Source organism: Amphiura filiformis, chromosome 8 (assembly GCF_039555335.1).
Source record: "Amphiura filiformis chromosome 8, Afil_fr2py, whole genome shotgun sequence".
Taxonomy (NCBI): Eukaryota; Metazoa; Echinodermata; class Ophiuroidea; order Amphilepidida; family Amphiuridae; genus Amphiura; species Amphiura filiformis.
Window position 1 is genome coordinate 6,157,345 of NC_092635.1, and position 21,241 is coordinate 6,178,585.

Consider the following 21,241-nt stretch of genomic DNA (forward strand, 5'->3'; position numbering starts at 1 on the left):
TACGGAAATCTTACAGCCACTAAAACCCAGAGAAGGCAAAACAAAACCAAGTTATGGTATGGAAAGTTATACATTTTAAATGTGCGGGGCCCATTTCCAAATCCCGTGACCAAAAGCGCGACCCCAAATTTGAAATCCGCGCTGCGGTAATTAGGTAAACTTAAAAATATTTTATAAACCATATACATGTTACCGCAGCGCGGATTTCAAAATTGGGGTCGTACTTTTGGTCACGGGATTTGGAAATGAGTGCCGAACATTTAAGGCTACATGCTCTTTTTGGTTGAAATTTTTGGCGGGAAATAATCCCGCCAAAACATTAAAGTAATCTTTTCCCACAACTAAATATCATAGTCAGGAAATTAATGATGCATCTGGTAGCTTAGATCATAACTTTCATTGCACTTAGTTGCAATTATCCCAGAAAATTCTTGATTTGTTTTTACAGAGTCTTGAATTGTCGATGTTTTTGATCAAAAACATCACTCGGTGTATTTTGAAACTCGAGGCATTAACTCTTCTCAAATTAGCCCCAAATCATAATTTATTATATGCACGTGTAGCAAACACCAATGGGAATAATTGGACGTTGTTTGCGGAGCCTAAATTTGGTTTGATTTTATTTCACAATAATTCTAAGGTGAGAATTTTGACCTGACATTTACTTTTTGGATTTCAAATTTAAATTTATTGATATACATATTTTGAATAAATAAAGAGTACGCTTACCTTTCTGCAACACTTCCCGGTATCATTAAGCATCTGCTGATAACCAACATTTTAGCTGAAAACAGTCCCTTCCTATCATTTTTGAACAAAATATGGTTCAAAAGTCCGTACGCTGCGTGTATAAACTAGCACAGCGAGATAACGAACAGAGCTATTTACGGTGGGGTATCTATTGTAAGCTATTAGGGTAGGCCTATAGTATATCTTCCCGCAAGTGACAAGATGTGTCAAGCAGGGCGGTATATTCAAACGCTATTGTCTGGATCATTGAGTATCGATTGAGCACGTATACATGCAGCACGGATGTGTGTGGTCCTCCCCAGGTTTTGACATAAATTACAAATGACTTCGTGAATGACCCAGCGTTTTCATTTTATTATTACTAAATTAATCGTCGTTTATCACGAGTGCTAAGAGTTGTACCAGTTCAATTCATCAAAATTAATTTGTATTAAATGAAAAACAAACAGACAAGTAGAGTCATATGTCTTTCTATGACCGTATTCCTACCAAAATCAAAATTAAAATGATTTTCAATACACTAGAAACGTGTTGAAATGTATATCTTCGAAAATCGTCGAATGTTAACCACAGTCACCGTGGCACAGCATAGGCATCTTTAGCATTCAGTGAAATTGGCAGTGGTTCGAACCCCGGTGAAAATTTTAGTATTTTTTATTCTTTTTACTAATGCGCTGTGCCGTTTTACAAACACGCCCCTGAATGAAACTCATGGGCATGTACCCTTAACATATATAACTTTTCATCAACGTATAAATAAGAATAATATGCGTGACATATTGCGAATCTTAAATTTATCAAACATATCGCAATTTGATAAATTGTTTTACTCCCTCGAACAAGTCAAGATGTCAGATGACTGCTTGTGTTTGTCTCCTATGCTTTGCCTTGTGATGAATAAATAACTGGATACTGACACGGTGACACCATGTTTTATTGGTTTATTATAAAATAACAACATTTATATACTACCAGTGGGGCATATTGAGCCAAACAGTTAAGTCTCTAGAGTTCTTTAAATCTGTCGAACAAAAGGTAGATCTCTGTACGTGATCAATCGGGATTCTTGATTAAGTTCATGAAATTTCATGAAATGAATTATGCGTTTTTGTTTACGAGTATGATAGTAATCGGCAGAGCAATGTGAAATAATTCCAGGCAGCCTATAGGCCCTTGCTAGGTTTGATGAACGGGAAAATGAACAGGTACAAGCTGTATCAAAATGATTGGTTCCCACCTGTTTTCATGCATTGATAAATGGATGAGCATGACACATCAACATTCAACATACGATCTAAAATAGATTGTAGTTTAATTGTAGAACAAGTCATAAACGATACATTCTGAGTATTTCAAGAGTATCCAATGTTGCATTTGGAAGAGGCAGGCTTTTCAATAAACATAAACATTTATACCAATCATTTTGATACACCGTAGGTAAAAATGTATTGTACTTTGAGTATAATTATGTGCACAATTGAATAAAATAATCCGTAAACCCCATCGTATGCAAATCTTTTAAGGCAAAAGCGGATAAAAATATTCAAAACAAAGATATTATAGAACATGAAATACCATGAGGATATAATAATGAATATTATGAAATTACAAAAAGTAGAAAATGGCTATAGCATGCAAGAAAGTAGAAGTTGAAGCAAGAAGAGAAGGAGATGAGAAAGGAAAAAGTTATAGTAGTGCACGGTGGAAGAAATGCAAAAGGGCGTAGACCTATATGCAACGATAGACTTCTCCACAGTCCACTACTTGCCTTTTGGAGATATGCCGTACACAATTAGGACATGTAGGAGGGCAGTCTTCAATATGTATCAACTTGAACCCGGCAAATTCAAAAGATTTCACTCAATTCGTGCAGCGCCATCCTATTGTATCCATCACATCTTATACACTGGAACATAGAAACATTTAAAACCTACAAACTAGCGCACAAGATCAAATTAATGATGCTTAATCGTTATTCTTAATAAATACAGGTACGCCGGGCAAAACAGGTACCTGATCGACGTTACGAAGCGAATCCCAAAAACACCTTTTGATCGCTACGAAGCGAGCTAGAATGTGACAAGACAAAACAACGAAGAGGGGAGTAGATAAATGTAGATATTTATATAGCGCTTTATACCGTAAACAGCCTCAAAGCGCTTTACATTTATTACGCCGTTATTAGAATATGTCGGAACCACGTTTGCAACCTACAATTGGCGCAGGGTTCATCAGTACAACAACTGTGACTACCCCTAACAACTTCCCATTACACCTGGCTGGGGTGAGGCAAGCTAGGCAAAGCTTCTTGTCCAAGGGTGCAACACGGTGGTGGGGCGGGGACTCGAACCAAAGCACGTCGAGCAAGCTCTCAGTTTATGAGTCCAAGGCCGTAACCACTGAGCCACCGTGTCCTCTAAACGGTGGCTCAGATAATGCATTCGCTGAGTTTCTGTATGCATGGGTTTGAAAGAAGCGTTCCCATCTCACACAACCATATTATCCACAATTAGTGGATTTGTAGCGGGTTCGCCGCTAGACTTCTCCGTAGTCCACTTGCCAATTGTGCACTACTCTGGCTATTACATTTAAGCTTAAAACTCTGATTTAATTAATGAGTGCACAATTGATAGATTTTCACAACTGATCTTTTCAGTCACCGTACGCCCTCTGTTTGTTAGCTTCCCAAGTGGACTACTGACTTTGCCTTGAGAGTTAGGCCAATTTCTGGCCTAACTAAAATTGGTGATGATGTAATGCATCTTTAAAATGAATCTGGCTTGTGATTGGTCGCCCAGATCTCGTTATTGTTTAAATCCTCCCGACGCGTACTGGTACCATTATAACTATACATGGTACACAACTATCTAGGGAATGCGGCGCTTTTGTGCTGGTGGATGAACGTATGCATCTAGCGCGTATTGTACCACCATGCTTAGTCTTGTGGTTAGATTTTATTGATAAACAAGTATGATTGACAGTGTGTGAGTCCCGGGATAAAGTTCTGCTTAAAAGTGAAAGTCCATAGTCGGTTTTTCGGATAATAAACTGGCAGATTCTAAAATTAGAATTGTTCAGTATTGAAGTGTCATTATAATTATGCCATTATGATATGTTGCATTCAATAATATAAGCCTACGTAGGGCCTATACTTTACTTTTACTGTCACAAATATAATTATATAGCCTAAACTTTTTCATAACCATTTTATAAGTATTTTGATGTACTAAATATCAGTATAATTTCGAGTTCAACTGAATGCGTTCATCATGATTAATAACATTTTTATTTATCAAAAATCGACTATGGCATAGTCTAGTTCGCCGCCGGACAAGGTTAGAACTGTCAAGCTTTCGTCAGGAGTAGCAAAGGACAAAGTACCTAAGAATGAGATATGTAGGCCACCCCTTGCCTACTGATGGCTCTGAAAATAGCCGTTCACTGAAGACTGCCCCTTGTTAACTATCTGCTAATTTTAAAGGTTTTGGTGGCTCTGAAAAGAGCCGTTCACTGAAGACTGTCCCTTGTCTACTGTATACAGAAAACAAGCAGACCTCGCCTGTCTTCTAATTTTAGAGGCTTGGTGGCTTCCTATACAAAGGAATAGGGAGGATATATTGTATTCGTCAGTACAATACAGGTAAAATTTTGACCATTTTCCTGTCGATCTTCACCCAACATGTTTAAAGCCATATTGTAACATTTGCTGCGGAGGACGCCCTCTAGTTTGTCAATATCGTACTTTTAGGTGCAGTATTTGTGATAAAATAATAGTTAGTAATAATTAACTTTTTTTTTTAAAGAAATAGGCATACAAATCTAATTTTATGGAAATGTTACTATAATGGCTTTAACAGCCATGTCGCATAGTTTATATACATAAAAGATCGGTCGTTTCTTCCGGATACTCATTACACCTGAACGGAAATTGCAAAGCCGCAAAGAAATATGCACACTCGTCCCGAACTTGTAAACACAGGTCCCGACAAACAACATAAGGAGGCCTATTTTCAGGACTGCACTCTCCTTCTGGGATAATTTCGGCACAAAACAGCAACTTTGTCTTTTGATTACATGCTGCAACTGTAGCAACCAAATCCCATGGCGGTTTCTGTACCACTCCTGATACAATTAGCTCGAATGTTTGGTTGTATGGAAGTATTTCGGCACATTGATCATCTGAGATCGGTTGACAACTTCCGTCTGTAAGAAAAATAATTTTTTATGAAATGACTAAAACGTTTGTATTAAGATTTTTGTATGAATGAATGAATGAATGAATGAATGAATGAATGAATGAATGAATGAATGAATGAATGAATGAATGAATGAATGAATGAAAAACTTATAATTATTTAGAAATCGACCGCCTTTTCAATCCCTAATTCAAATGAAGTCGGTGTTCAATCGACATGTGTATTGATGCACCGATTTTGTTTTTCGAGATTGGGTGCTACCGACTTAGCGCCAATCTACTGGGTATCGTAACTCGCCTTACTTGGCGCCAGTCTTCGTTATGGAAACTCGCTTTTTTGTAACTCTCCGTTTACCCGTCCCTGGGATACTCGACCCACAATGCATGCAATCGGTAGAGTAGTAAGGCTGGTTGGAGGGGAGCATAACCTAGCGGTGTTGGCACTCAAATATTGAGACAAATAAAGCTGACACACAAGAGGAATGGTATGGTTCTATAAAGGAGATCCTAAGGCTTGATATAAGGGATGTCATTCCCCCATGTGTAGGCCTATGATTTTTCTTGGGAGGAGGAAAATGCCCAACACGTTCATTTTGATATATCAACTCAAGAACCACAAGACCTATGGAAAAATAAAATGTAATTATTGCCCTAATTCCTTGACTCATTTCCTATTGTGTTAGCACACTGCGTGTAATTGTTTTAGTTAATGGCTATTAACCGGGAAAAATATTGTAATGAATGCAAGACGAAAGGGACAGGGAAAGATTTGCAGACACCCATATTTAACCAACTAATTTACTATATAGTTTTACCTGGAATTCCTGGCACCTGAGGCCCGCCATCGACAATATCGAATAATGCTGAAATAAACGCAAAATGTAAGCCTTCTATTATTGTGTATACAATACTCAATAAAATAGTTCACTTTTAACATGTACGAATTTTAATTACCCCTCCCCCCCTTGCGCACACTACTGTATCAGCAGCCCACCAACCCCTTCATTCCCATGCATACACTCCTACCACATGCACCCCTGCACAATGTGCGTTTTTTCCACTTCTTAGTGAAGTTAGTGCTATACCGGTATTATGTTATCCTTAGGACTAAGATGATAACGTAACACGATTTGCACAAACTTGAACGCCAACCCACCCACACCACACCCAACAACTTCACACAACCCCTCACATACCTGTGCACACCTACAGATGTGCTACTGAAGCAGACATATGGCAAACGTCAGAGGCAAATGGGAAAACAATGAAGACAAAATTTGACAGCAAAATAAAGATCGCAAGAGCAAAGCTATCAAATTCACTTATTTGTGGGTGGTGTGTAGGGGGTGTGGGGGTGTGGATTTTCTTCTTAATTTGTGGCATAGCCTACTTACATAATTCACAGCGTCTACCTGCATATTCTATTGAAGAACAACGACAGAAAGGCTGTCCATTCATATCAAAACATTTACCATTGTTCATACAGTATGACGAGTTGCAGGAATTCGTGGTCACTGAAAAACAAAAGCCAAACAAGTAAAGAATTATGAAGCTTATATAATTTGCAAAGTATAAATCAAACTTTTCTATCATTAATATAATTGTGATGTGCCCTGAGTGATTTAATTTGATTATTTATCTTTGTTTACAAAGCTCTGTGATGAGAGGTATGACATGTTTTAAGTGAAATCCCTTTGGTTACAGTAAACAAACTAAATCAGAATTATTAATAGCTGATGGGGAATTCCCAGATTGCTCATCTTAGTGCATTGCATAATGTACTTTGTAAAACCCCATTGCTAAAATAAGATGAATGTGACAGAATGGTCTATAAATAGATGTGGATTTTTGTTGCTATAAAAACAAAATGTCAACAGGTTTATTGGATATACAAGTATATTTGATTATTATGAAGTGTGTGACCTGTGCAAGGAGTACAGCATTTGAGGGGTTACAAAGTTGAACACTGATTCATCATTGGAGTTACAGCGATCAGTTACTTACCATCAGTTGAACTGTTGTTGGACGAAACACCAAAACAAATTTCTTCGTCAGTCGATTCTGGAAGTTTGGTGCAAAAAGCATCTAGCCAGAAGTCATACATGCCTCTATTCTGTTCCTTAAAGCAACTGTTTGCAACATGCAGACACGTTGAACGACACGGATAGATGAACTCGTGGTTTTCACAAGGAATAGTGTTCAGAGAACACACCGTTTTGATGGCGTCCACATGGCAGGTAGGGAAACCTGGGATAGTAGAGTTGTACACATTGTATATCTCTGGTAGATTAGACGTGAAGGTTGTACCTCGTCGCGGAGATAGTGCCTGGCGACAAACGTCAACTGGGATCTCTTGACAACCTGGAGGATGGAAAAGGGAACTGGAATTTTAGCATCAACTTTGTTTGATTGAATATTAAAGTATCAAATTATGCATGATAAGTCTGCCGATAACATAATGGATGGACGTTCTGGGCGTGTAAGTAGATTTTATTATCCATTGAAGGAGGATGGTCTTATAACATCAATCTCATCCCCACTCCATTACTCTTTGGGGAATTTGGTATCGTTATTCGATATAAAGCATTCAGTGTATGCATTGACTCTGTAGAATATTAGGGCTCAAAGATGAGGAGTTATATCCAGAATGATGTTCTATCTATCCAAATATCCAATCTTTCCAAGCAATATTATTTTCCCCATAGATATACACTGGTGAAGTTCTGAAATCCAGAATTTTGTGAAGAGATTAAAGCTTGGGAATCAAGAGTTTTCTCTCATTGAAAATGTACTCCTCTATAAGGGGCGTGCACTACAACCAAGTGTAAATAGCATGTGATGAATCCGTACCATCCTCCAATTTCGACAACTTCCATTCATTATCTGTCATTACAATTGACTCAGAAGGGTATTCCAATATAAATGACAATAAGAAACTGACAAGAGAATAGACAGCAAGTACCTGGAGGTAGTGGTGGATTTGTTGTCTCAAGCAATGTTGTCATAAAAGTTGTTTTGATGTTCACAGGCGATGGATACCCAGTTGGAGTAGATACAGATGGAATGGCTGCTTAGACAAAATGAAGAGCATGCAGACAATATGGATGGGTGAAATGAATATGATAAACAACAACAAGCATGAATGGTCATTATGATCTTGATATACATAAGCAGCAAGTATCTGGTGACAAACATGTTGAATTGTGATGAATCAAACTGTGATCAAACTGTGATGAATCAAAATTACGATCAGTGTAAGTATACATACTTGCTCCACGAGTTGGAAACAGGAAAGGTAATTTGGTGGGTGATTCAGATGATGAAGGCATCTCATTATTGGTAGTGAAAAATTCAGTTGTAGCTTCTGTCAAAGGCATCTCATTATTGGTAGTGATAAATTCAGTTGTAGCTTCTGTCAAAGGCATCTCATTATTGGTAGTGACAAATTCAGTTGTAGCTTCTGTCAAAGGCATCTCATTATTGGTAGTGACCAATTCAGTTGTAGCTTCTATCAAAGGCATCTCATTATTGGTAGTAACAAATTCAGTTGTAGCTTCTATCAAAGGCATCTCATTATTGGTAGTAACAAATTCAGTTGTAGCTTCTGTCACAGTAGTCATTTCCGGGGGTAAGGATTCCACAGTGGCTTTCTTGTCAGTAGAAAGTGGAATGGTTGTAGTTTTTGATGGCGATTTAGAAGTACTGGAAAGACTTGGCTTGACTGTAGAAAGTATGTTGTAATTTCCTGTTATCTTTGGTGCTAACGAAGGAGAAGATGTTTTGTGGTTGGTTGTGGTTCCTGCAGAGAATTAAAAAAAATATCAATCATCATCATCATCGTCGTTGTTGTAAGGTTTTTTATTTCAAACTCTAAAAGTGACCCGCAGGTCAAATTGCTAGAATTGTACATTAAACACACCTAAACAGACACAATGCAATTTGCAGGCAGCAGCTTAATCAGCGCCAATATTGCAACATTGAAACAAACAACTATACAAACATCCAATCCAACCCAACCCCATCCCCAGTAGGCAATGAGGATAAAGTGCCTTGCCCAAGGACACAACACGTTGGCACGAGCGGGGCTCGAACTCGCAACCTATGGATTATGAGTCGGGCGCCTTATCCACTCGGCCACACGTGCTCCCGTGTCGTCGTCATATTCATCTTCAACGCCCCTGCATCTATTCAAAATCACATGTGACGAAATTTTGACGGGCGTATGACGTTTGGAAATCGCAAGCTCTCTATTATTTCACATTAAAGGCACTTGTTTCAGAATTCAGATACGTGTTTAAAAAAATTGAAACCGATGAAAAGAGCTATAATTATATTTAAAAAAAATTACAACAAAGATCATACAAACCTCTGTACCGGGAAGATAGCTCTTTGTCTCCAGCAGTTGTTTTAACCACTACAGAAAATAAACGATAAATATTTGAACGCTAAATGACTGGGTAAAGTAAAATGATGAACAACTTGTATAAATGTCCCGATGACACAATTCCCTGTCTAAATGTAAAGTATCGTATTGAATGCGTTGTCGATCTGTTGCGTTTCAAACGTACTTTTCGGGAAGGCAAATGAAAAGAAAATGGGAAGGAGTCCGTTTCACAAAATTTAACCCCGATCATGGCCAAAAATAATGTAAAATACCAAATTTGTGCGCGCGTCCTGGGGGACTCGAAAACTTCATACTGCATGCAGTTACTGTTCATTTTCCTATACACAATACACAATGCTCTCACCATTGACGTGACCTCTACAAACAGTGTATGTTAGAGGTATAGGGAATTGCCTAGTTAACGTCACTGTATGAAAAATAACCGGCCAATATTTTTGTACTCTCCGAAATTCTAGAAAATATAGTTTTGTATGTCCTAAATGTTTAGCTAATTTAGATGTTTGGAAATATTCACACTTTGGTGTTTTAGTAAGGAAGGTCACGGCATGGCCTGCAAAATTCCCTATGTAAACCGAATGCAACTTTTAGTTACTATCACTCACTTGTGGACCGCTCTCTTCCGAAGGGCATTAAAGTTAAACCACTTGACGGATATTTTTTGTACTTGCTGTCAATCAAGAATAATGTATACATTACATGTAGGCTAAAAACTGAGTAGGTGGGGCATCTACAAATGTCCCTGATATGTAAATGACAGATGAAGAAATGGCCAACAAAGATAGGAGGTTGGAAGTCAGCATCCAGCCAATTAACTGCATGCATGAGTGTTACACCTCTATCCAAGAAAGCCATCATTTTAAATCAAAATGCAAAATGCTTCAACTGACCCAATACAGGTAAATGTTCACCCTTTTGGTCAAATTTATGCGTGGAGAGCTCATTTCTCCTTCCAAGTGATTTTATCATTTTGAAACAACTGATTAAAAACTTCAAAGGCGCCAAAATTAACTCCAACAAATCTGTGTTTTGCACTGAATGATGGTTGCATGGGTGCCTGAAGGAGCAGAGACAGAAAAATGAAGGAAAAAAAATACAAAAGTACATAATGTGGTAAAGTGCAACTTTTTCTGAAAGCATCATTTTTGGAAAATGTGATTATTTTTTTCAAAATTATTGTTTTTGCAAATGAAACAACTTTGGGAGGGTTGAAAAACGATTCCTCTATTAAGTTATGCAAAGAAATATTTTGTAATTTTAAGGGGGGAGTTATTTCTTTTGAACCCTGTAGGAGGCCCCTCCCTCCCTCCCCCTCCCTCCCTTCCTTCCTTCATCTAACGTAAGCTTGAAACGTTAAAAATTCCAACCTGTGAGATCAACTTTGACCTATTTACTTACAAACGTAATCTGGCTAGGTTTGTACAACTAGAATCGTAATTGACCCCTCGTCCTTACGAAAGGACCTTTGTTTATAGGACATCATTGAACTTTTGGCTTGTTACTTTACTCGAGTGTATTGAAGATCATGATCAACGTGTTCATGATGTTAGTTGATTTGACTTATGAATTGTACATTCTAAAGGAAATATTAAATAAGCCTCGCCTGACTGAATTGACAAGTATGATCCGGTGTGGCAAAATTTTTCGCCAGGATTGTCTGAGCCGAATGCAAAATATTTCATCTAAATTTCGTTTTTGTCTCATAACTCAAAAACAATATGTCGTATGAGCTTCATATTGCACACGATTTGGGAGTAGATAATATCCTTTTGAAAGATGTATTTTTGATGGGGTTTGCTGCGGTTCGAGTCAACTTACGTGATATAAAAATTGGAACGCTTGGTGGATACATTTGTATATCTTTCAACAACAAAAAAAACACGTAAAACCACAAGCCTCAGCACACTTTACAGGAATCCGTTGATCACTGTGGCCCAAGAAACACTTTATAAACCATTCAGCATCATTCAATAACGCAACCAGCTATACAGGGACATAACCCTAATCAGCCTAGATATAACCATCGCAACCAAGATAAATGAAGCGCTAAGGTGGACATAAGTATGCATCTGTGAATGATATAGTCATATTGCGTGAGTGTGCAGATGAATGAGAGATGTCCTCGCACTTTTGCGTGTTTGATTCTGGTATACCACTTACTTGTGTACATGACCGCACTGATGATAACCAAAGAGAGAAACAGTACCATTAATATTGCCAATATGGTAAGTTTCATATAATATTTCCTTTGCCGTTTTCGTTCACCGCTCTGTCCAGAAGTCCATATTTTGCCGTTATTCACTTTGGGTGGTTTGTTAATCTGCATTGATGGTGTCTCCGCATCCCGGCACTGGTACTTTGATCCACCGTTACTATTAGGATAGGATGTGGTTGTCTGGGACGGTGATTCTTGAGATATTATGGAACTGAAGAAGTTCTGATCATTTTCAATCATAATACTGGAACGAGACGGTGATTCTCCGTTGGCTGTGTACTGCATGGTTGCTTTTTGGTTGCCCTGTATGAGATCATAAAATAAACGTCTTACTTTTGAAAGAGGTTGTATTATTATTATTCTGCATTTCCATTTCATAATACCGTAAATATTCGCTTAATGGCGCTATTTGCTCCCTTGACATAAGTAGACTTTTAGGCACAACCTAAAAGTGTCATCCCGTAAAATTCCCACCAGCAAATATAGACACGGAACCTTATTCATTTTCTTGTTTGGATTTTAGAGGAGGTAGCTCTCTATTTGCACATGAAATTTACCCCAAGGCAAAGGAGTCCAAATGCGCCATTAATATCTAGTTCTAATTAGAATATTAAAGCTACCAAATCAACTTCAGTAGGAAAATGACACATATACCATATGTGATGTGCCCTGAGTAATTTAATTTAATTATTTAACTTTGTTTACAAGCTGAAAGTATTTCATGAGATGGGAAACCCCCTTGTACTTGCAAGATAATGGTGTGGAAAGTCATTTTGGAATCCCCCCCAATTATTGTAAACAAAGTCAGATCTATATTATGTTTGGAACTTGGAAATCCCAAGTTCAGTGTATTGCACCATAGAGAAAAAAACCCAGGAAGTGATGTAATGAGAAAGGTTAATGTGTATAATTAATCTTGGGAAATCCCAAGCTTGCATCATCTTTGAAGATGTGAATAAAGTGATGGTTTATTAATAGATGATGGGTTTTTGCATGAGTACTGGTATAAAAAGCTGGAGGCTTTAGTTTGGACTTTACAGGATGTCATGGGAGATTGTGAAACTCCACATGTGTGTTGTGTGATGGTCTTCGTGCTTCAAAAAAGAAGTACAGTTTAACCAGTTTACATAGCCAATAATTGAGCTAATTTTAATACACCAACGAAGGAGATTGCGAGCACACAAATGCGCTCTTCCTCATCAAAGGATTAAAATTCTTCTGTCGAATTGCTGGAGTTTGCTGGGTTTATGAAAACCACACATCTGTCAAATACAGCGGAGCTGTGTTAAAGAAACCTGTTCCCTGGAAAAAGAGTGATTGGTGAAAGAAACACCGTTTTTTGGAGAAAGCAGCGCCCGGAGATAAATATTTGGAGAAAGCAGCGCAAGAAGATAAGTGATTGGAGAAAGCAGCATCATTTTTCGTGTGAGGATTGCATACGCAAGGATATTTATAAATGCAAGTGTACACTGGACCTCGCTGATTTTCGCAGGACAAGTGAATAAGGATATATTACATCAGTCGTCCAGAACATTACAAGAACTCTAGAATCACCAACAAAAAAACCGCTGGTTAAGTACTGATAGAATAAAACAGTGATTGTGTGATTTTATTATATGCAATTGTTGTTATACATGTATGTACCAATCATACTTTGTTTTCAATTAAAGACTTAGATTTTGTTAGCTTAATCAAACAGTGTATTTGTGTTGTGCATTCGTGTGAGTTCGGGTAAAAGGTGATTTTGGCCTTGAGTCAAGTACGTCTCGTAACACCAAAAACGGCACTTTTCAGAGCCACTGAATCTTCAGTATCAAAGAGGCAGCTAATTAAATGGCTCTTTTCAGAGCCACTAAATCTTCAGTATCAAAGGGGCAGCTAATTAAACGGCTCTTTTTAGAGCCACTAATAAAAAAGGGCACTGTATATAAGCCCACATGATACTCTATAGATAAGAAGCAGTCTGTACGACACGTACAGGAATGGTCACGTTTGAGAAATTTCGTAGCATTGCGCCAATAGTACAGAAATTATCAATAGCCAAGATCAGTCGATATAGAGCTCTTTATAAGATTCATTTCATCAAAAAATTGTCTGATTTAGTTGTAACGATACACTTTGTTTTTCTAGTCATGCTAGTGTAGTTATCCTTGAAATCGTGTTGTATCATCCAAAGAATATACCCAGCATGTTATGATCTTTCAAATTCGTTAGTTTTAAGTATTACTATTAGTTGCGTGAGTGTTTCCTATCTGATGTTATTGGTCCTTTATGGTTGCACATATGACTAATACAGCACTTTGTCAGATGCTAACTTCTTCCTTTAAGATTTCCAGGATATGAAATGATCGGCATATCATGTAACTTTTCTGGAAATGCCACCAACCCTAGACTAGATTAAAACTACTTATTACATTTGAATCTAGGCACGTAGATTTTCTTGTTGGAGCGGAGTGAAGCATAGAGTGTAGGCATTACTCCAAGGGTGGTAATGTTCGGCTTTCTTGACTGCCTACATGATCCGTAATGGGCAGGAATCAAAGTTCAAATTAACGATAAATATAGTGTAATGAACTCAGCAGCACTCATCGCATTCTATTGCACCTTGAACATTATTTCATTTCCTTGTAGATGGGAGAGGGGATGTTTAGCATCTGGAATATTTTGTTGATGTTTGAAGTCAGAACCTAAGTTAAAGTTTTTGATTCGAATTTTTTTTAACATACCACTGTGCAAAATCCATAATATGTGATTTGATCCACAGCGATGCCCTCAATTTTTCTCGAATTTCTATTTTTTACATGTACTAAAATACCATGTGAAAAACAGCCTGAAGTGCTTTAATTACAGTAAAATTTAAGTTTTTATAATAAACCCGGAAATCTCCGGTTTAATCTTCCTTTTACCTCATTGGCTCAAAATTGCCTCATTGGCTCAAAATTAAAAGGGACAATGTGATCAATGGAAACCATCATTTAGGAAACTCCGGAGGGGGGGGGCACTCCCATATATTGGTACGCGTCATGTGCCTGTCAATAGACCCCCTTATTTGAGGCAAACTTCACCCAATGACCCCCCTTTTTTCATCAGGTTACACCCAATAACCCCTTTTTTCAATGCCATCCAATGACCCACTTTTTCATCAGCTTTACATCAAATCTGCACATTTTGTGCGCTTAGCGCGCATTTTGAACAAATTTCACATTTTTGTAGCCATTTTGCCCAGAAAGTTACTTTTTCACGGTCAATGACGCCCAATTTTTAGCATTTCACCACTGAATGACCCCCTTTTTTCGGCAAAAATCGCCACCGATAGACCACTAGTTTTATACTCCGGTAGGCACAGGTACGTCACTTTCATAGTGTCCCCCCCCCCCCTCCACCCTGGAGGAAACTATTCTTTATGCAAATCGCATATTGCTTTAAGTGAAAGTGAAAACGTCCCCTAAAAGGTGCGCAGTGCACGGAGCAGGCCACCAACATGACCAACGCACGGACATAGCTACCGGCGCAATGGGCTAGTCTAGAAAATGTTTCAAAATACCCATCAATAGGTGTATTGAAAAAAAACCACCTGCCTCTTATGCAACACTGGATCGCTCAAAATGTTCAGAATATATATATAGTTTATGACTGGTTATACATGTACAATTAATCTACAAATTATTTGAATCTTATGTTGAATGTACTATCAGACTCATCCATTATCAATGAAAACTGACGGGTACCAATCATTTTGATACAGCTCGTAGATGCACCCCCCGAGAAGAGTTAGAATTTCCGGACTTCTTGACCAGTTATGATTGCTTGAAATCCAGCAAAATAGTTCACAATTTGAGGGGCTCATTTGGGGTCAATTCTGTGATTGGTTTTATACATTTTATTGCATTTTCGAGCTTTTTCCAGTAACATTATCAACTGGAATTTCAGCCGTTGAAGGAAGAAAACTGGTAAATTTTTTTTAAATATTGAAAATTTGTGTGCACTTAATTTCTGCAATAGCCCTAAATCATAGCATCCAAAAGTCGGGCCAATAGTGTCAATAAATAAACATGGTATGCTGGCTATTCCGACCTCTGGAGGGCATGTAAACAATATTGTTAACCCTCATCTAGCGAAGGGGACTATACCCGCTCAGGATTTAATACCTGTCGTCATAAACACGCTCAAACAAACTGCCAAACGGCTCAATGTAATTGACCATTTGCGCTTAATGCTATGCGTACTAGCCCCATATAGGCCTCAGTTTTGAGTCCAAGTTTTGAGATATTTTGTCAAAATATCAAGAGCTATCTTGAGAACCACTGAACTAATACTGGGCTTGTTTGTACTCATTTTAATGCATTTTTCATGATGATTCCAAATATGGACATGAAAATTTACAATTCGGAAAGTTTTTGAATTTTGAATTTTTTGAATTTTTTTTTGTCTGCAGTCGACACCAGCGTGGATAGAGTTAAGTAGTGTAGCGATTTTTTTTGTACTACCCAAGTTACCAGGTGTTTGGTAGTAGGTCGTCCAATTGGGGGGGGGGGGGTGAGTCACAGGTAAACATTTTTGTCAATTTTGGTAAGATATTTTAATATTAATTATTACGGACAGGAAAACTTCCAATTTTATAATATAGTGATTATGATTATTGACTGAAATCCAATGATGTTTGCACATATCAGTGGCGTAGCGTCATAGGGGCACGGGGGGCAAAGTTTAGAAAATTCCATAGGAAAATTGCCAAAAAAACTGCTTGTGCCCCCCCACCAATCGGATGACCCACGCTACGCCACTGGTACATATTTCGTAAGTAAATTGTAATGGAAAGAGGAGACACATATCATAGAAGCCTCCGCTAGACGAGGGTTATTCCACAAAAAATACGGGAGGATCCCGGGGGAGGATATTCTAAAACAATTTTAAACATGATGGGTTCAATAAAATATTGTGAAAATCTTCATATTTTTAGTCCAATGCAGGATCCAATGAACTGTCAGATCTTGGAATTGTGGAAATAAATATGCACAATAAAAATTCCCGATGAATATCTTCTAAACAATCCATAAAATACAGGTAAATTTAATTTTGATGTACTACACTTTGATGTTCAAAGTACGTATATACTGTGGTTAACAATGTACGGTTTTCCACTACATTATAATGTAATGGAAAAATTTATCTTGAGTTATCAAGATCATGTGTCATCTTGCTCTTTAAAAGAGTGACACATGATCTTGATAACTCGAGATAAATTCATCTAAACGTTTCAATCAAAACAAACTATTCGCACTACGTGCATGAAAAGAAATTATGACGCGACACCAAACAAATAGACCAACTCCAAGATTTATATTTTAGATGTTAGATTAATCTTGAAAATGTCATTTATAGTAACTTTCATTAACAATACAACTGGAACTATAATTTCACTGATAAATGCTTTTCAAAAAGTACAAAATGCCCGGGTTCGATACCAAGTAAAAAATCGATTATTTTTTATAATGTATACTGGTGAAATGGTTTATCACTAAATGAGCGCGAAGGATGGATCCATGATTATCTTTAGCCGTGTTCATGGTGTTGGCGTAAACACTCGTGTTTTTTATGCTGGAACTTTCACAATGTGTGTTTTGTTTGTGCTATGGGGTTTGTGGAATATTCTCGTTAGAAATGTTTCATGGCGTTTTATGAACAATTACACATTATTGCGACTAGACTACTTTCAAAATAAGGGAATTTCCCGGTTTTATTTTCACTACCTTTCTCCGTAACGCATATCTTATTACAAAAGCGTCATGTCATGATACGCATTAGGCAATATAGGCACCCCATAAACATTGGCGTAATGTAATCAATTGGACTCGGCTCGGTGTATGATGAAAGCATGTAGTTTTTCACCATGAGCAACCAATCCATTTGGAGTCAAATACATTATAAATATGATAAATAGAATGGGAATACTGTTATTGGAGTTGAAATTCACCATCAAAGTAAATAACACTCTTTTCGGAATGAAATTAATGGGTTGATTGGTCACTCCTTGATTTTTACTTTTTACGTTAGTTTTTCACTGTTTTTACATGATGTTCTGGGCATGGACAGGTGTAATCGATAGCAGATCATTGGTGATGATTCTTGGATTGAACCCGAGACCTCTTGCGCAGTTAATAAAACTACATTGATTGAGCCACGCTGTACTGCTCTGAAAACGGACGGTTCTGAATATGCTAAAGAGGCCCTATGTCACATGATCGATAACGCAAAATAACGAAACATTTTAATAAAACCTAAGAAAACACAAGAATATTGTAAAAAAACACAAAAATTCACAACGTTCTCTAAAATAACGGAAAATATCAGTAGATATTCTAAGATAACACTGAATTTCAGGAGATATTCTAAAATAACTTGGTTTTTTTAAGGATACTTTGCGTTATCGATCAAGTGACATAGGGCCTCTGAAGCAAAACAAATACACCTAAATTTTGTTTTGTCTTTGCACTTTTCACTCTTTTTATCATTTTTTGTGTCCTTCCTTCTTCTCAAGTCGTATAACAAATGTAATTATGTGCTTGGCAAGGGAAGGTTCAGTGGTTCTAGAAAAAAAAAAAGATGCACTGAAACAGCACATAATAAAGATTCGAGATCTCAAGCTAGGGCATGGATTCGGCATTCATGATGTTCGCAATTTCATGTTGATGCTTTAAACTTCAATTGTTCTAAAAGGTCGTGTTATTCCTCGGAGGCAAATTGTTACGCATGATAACCACATTGATTTTCACAAAATATCAAGTTCAAAATTTCAAATTACGGTTAGTAACAATGTTGCTCTCTCGTGGTTTTTCCTGTTTTCAGCAAAGTTAGAACTGCAAGTACTCAAGAGCTCTTGATTCCAGAAGAATGTTGTTTGCACAAAAACAGATGCAACATTTTATGTCACGTTTTGCATGGTTTCACGGCTGTATTGACTCACTCAATTGGAAATACCTTTTCTTCTGCCGCAAGTAGCTGGGCCAAATATGCCTACCTCTATAAAGTTTGTCAAAATAACTTCACAAAGTTATTGGTTGGGGTTATTAGGAAGTAGGTCGAAACTTATTTCGAATAATTTTGGTTTTTAAACTATTTCTGTACATTGTGGCCGGCTGTTATGACAGCATGTGCAAATTTGCGGCTAATTTTGCGTGTAACTTGTCAAAATAATGTAGCAGTGTCAATTTCATTTCATCATTATGCCGTTAGATTGAATTCTTTATTGACCACTGCAGCACAGGAAATTATGTCATAGGAGCTTATAGGTATGGCTTACTGCACAGCTTATTGCATCTGAAAAATAAAGATATTCATTTTCCCCCATGCAAACACTCACAAAAAAAGCCTTGACCGAAAATATAACTTTTGAAATTCTGCGTACAATGAAAACGTGAGAGGTTAACATATTAGAACAAAGTGACTTTGAAATTATATTCTGATTTTTGTTTTATAGCAACAGATGCGCAGGTACTCACTTCTTACCACTCTCTGAGGAAAGTCACTCTTTTTATGGGGTTAGAATTTCGCTCTCTGTTTTGTAAGGGGCAATTCTACTTCAAATATTTAGGGAAATTTGAATAAATATATAAAAGAAAAGTATTATTTTATAGATGACTGGTAGGAATACCTGTTTCCGGAACTAACATATATAAATGACAGCTTGACAAGAATATTGCACGGGAATGGCATGTACATTATAATACCTTCAAGAGACTAGAATGAGCGCACTTTCAAGCCAATTGTCTAAGGGCTGTGCAATAATTATGAGCTACCGAGACAAGGTAAAATTTCCAAATGGCGTGCCAAACATTGCTTACCTCAGATTCGGCCAAATTGCTTGCTCTCCCTTATCAGCCTGAAAATATCCTTGATCCCCCTTCCCCCTTTGCACATGCCACATTTTGGGAAAACAATGACGAGAGGTGCTAGGTGGATGACGATTTAAGAGAATGATATGATTTTGCATAATAATTTAAACGTTTTACGTTTCCTATGCCCTTTTAAAGCGTATCTGTGCTCAATAAATTTGTGCCCCTCTCCAGTTTGGCTATTTGCTTGCCAACAAACCTCAACAAATGTGTCCTCCCGCGCGGCTCATCTTTTTTGCACAGCTTCAGTTTACAAAATGGCAAAGGCCGCGTGTACATGGTTTGAAACATGATGAGACAATTAGATTCATCATTTCTCATTCCTCATTTGGAGAGAGATGTTTTGTCAATAGTAAACATGGTAAATAAAAATCGTATTAATACCTTGATCTTATTTGATAGAATTGATGAATTGTCTCAAAATACCTCCATGTTAGAATACAAACATGCAACTTTTTGGGTAATGTAGGCCAATGGTCCATCCATACATAAAAGAAATTCAGTTCGTGCTTTTTCGTGATATTGTAGCAATGGTGTGGACAAGAAAAAAGTAACTTAATATAGAGTCTAGAGGGGCAAATGCAAATGAGTAACCAAATCATTTTTGTGGCTTTTATTTCAAACTTTGAAAAAATGTATCTCTGCCTTTAGAAGTTACAGCCCGAATTGCAGATATTATCCTTATTTAGAATAAAATCAGATAAAATCTCTTACCGTGTCCTTGGATTTCTCCATCTTCGTTTTAAAATTCCAAACAGAAATGGTCTAGAAGGTAATATTTTCCTATCGGTATATCATTGAATGCACCTGGTGCTGCTATTGAGAATTACCTAACTTACAGAGAACGTTGCGTTGCATTGGTACCGATTTGCTTACAGCGATTACGTTTCCGATAATCCGATGGTCACGTGATCATTACAAAATCACTGTACAAGTATACACAATGGGAATCCCCTATAGATAGAGAGGCATAATGTATGGAATCCTTACACCCATGACATCATTTTAGTATTTTGATATTATGCCATCATTGTCACGATATTACGATATTACGATATGAGAATATTATTATTAGTAAACAAAATGAAAAATATGAATAATATTAAAAATATTGTTTTGAACTTTTCATCTCTGGTATGCGAAGGTTTTATTTAGTGAGGACATTTAAAGATATTTGAAACACAGTTACCCAATAGGACACAAACACAGAACTTGATTGGTGGTTTTTCCTCGTTATGAGGATGTTGGTTAATTTTGCTCTACGGGATGGGGACTGATCTTACAGCATTCTGTCCACAACATTCCTGTGGACTTAATTAAATCTAATTTATTAGAATGAAAAACTCTAGTTGAGAGTGGGGAGAAGCTGGGAGAGACGGGAAGTGGAAGGGAGAGACCCCTGGGGGGGGGGGTACTCAAGTTTGGTTTTGGTAGGGACGGGCCGCTGAGATTTTGGAAGTGGACCCATAAATATACCAATTTTTCAAGAAATTTGGACCCATTGATATACCAAAAGTCAAAATTTTCGGCCGAATTTAACCAAAATTGTCTTAGTTTTTAAAAATTTCCCCAAAATTTTCGGAAAATTTTGACAATTTTGGCTAGATTACGGGAAAATTGGGCTGTTTTCCGAAAAAATTGAGAAAATTTTGAAAAAAGGACCCATTCATATACCAAAATTGGCTTCGAAAAACGTGGTCATTGATATAAGAGAAGACCGAAAATGCTACCCATGTTTGCGGCACGTCCCCGTATGGTCATTTGTACTGAGTACCCCCCGGGGAGAG

General features: G+C 37.4%; 1 protein-coding gene across 3 annotated transcripts; it reads right to left on the reverse strand.

The window, feature by feature from the left end:
- Positions 1-4,074: 4,074 nt before the first annotated feature.
- Positions 4,075-20,345, reverse strand: LOC140158549 (uncharacterized). 3 transcript variants are annotated; one of them, XM_072181673.1, is made up of 9 exons: positions 20,169-20,345; positions 11,508-11,865; positions 9,312-9,359; positions 8,214-8,744; positions 7,908-8,015; positions 6,950-7,306; positions 6,340-6,459; positions 5,761-5,808; positions 4,075-4,953 (listed from the first exon to the last, which is right to left on the reverse strand). In XM_072181673.1, the coding sequence occupies exons 1-9, from the start codon at positions 20,187-20,189 to the stop codon at positions 4,622-4,624; spliced, it is 1,923 nt and encodes a 640-aa protein (XP_072037774.1). In that variant the 5' UTR covers positions 20,190-20,345; the 3' UTR covers positions 4,075-4,621. The 3 variants fall into 3 exon arrangements, with proteins under 3 accessions (XP_072037774.1, XP_072037775.1, XP_072037776.1); XM_072181674.1 differs by having other exon boundaries at positions 7,908-8,012; positions 20,169-20,344; XM_072181675.1 differs by lacking the exon at positions 7,908-8,015.
- Positions 20,346-21,241: the final 896 nt, after the last annotated feature.

Coding starts and splice junctions, on each gene's coding strand:
- LOC140158549 (XM_072181673.1), bottom strand. CDS start 20,189: ATGGAGAAATCCAAGGACACG. Junction 8,745..9,311: donor GCTATCTTCCCGGTACAGAG/GTTTGTATGATC, acceptor AATTCTCTGCAG/GAACCACAACCAACCACAAA. Junction 8,016..8,213: donor GTTTCCAACTCGTGGAGCAA/GTATGTATACTT, acceptor ATTTTGTCTAAG/CAGCCATTCCATCTGTATCT.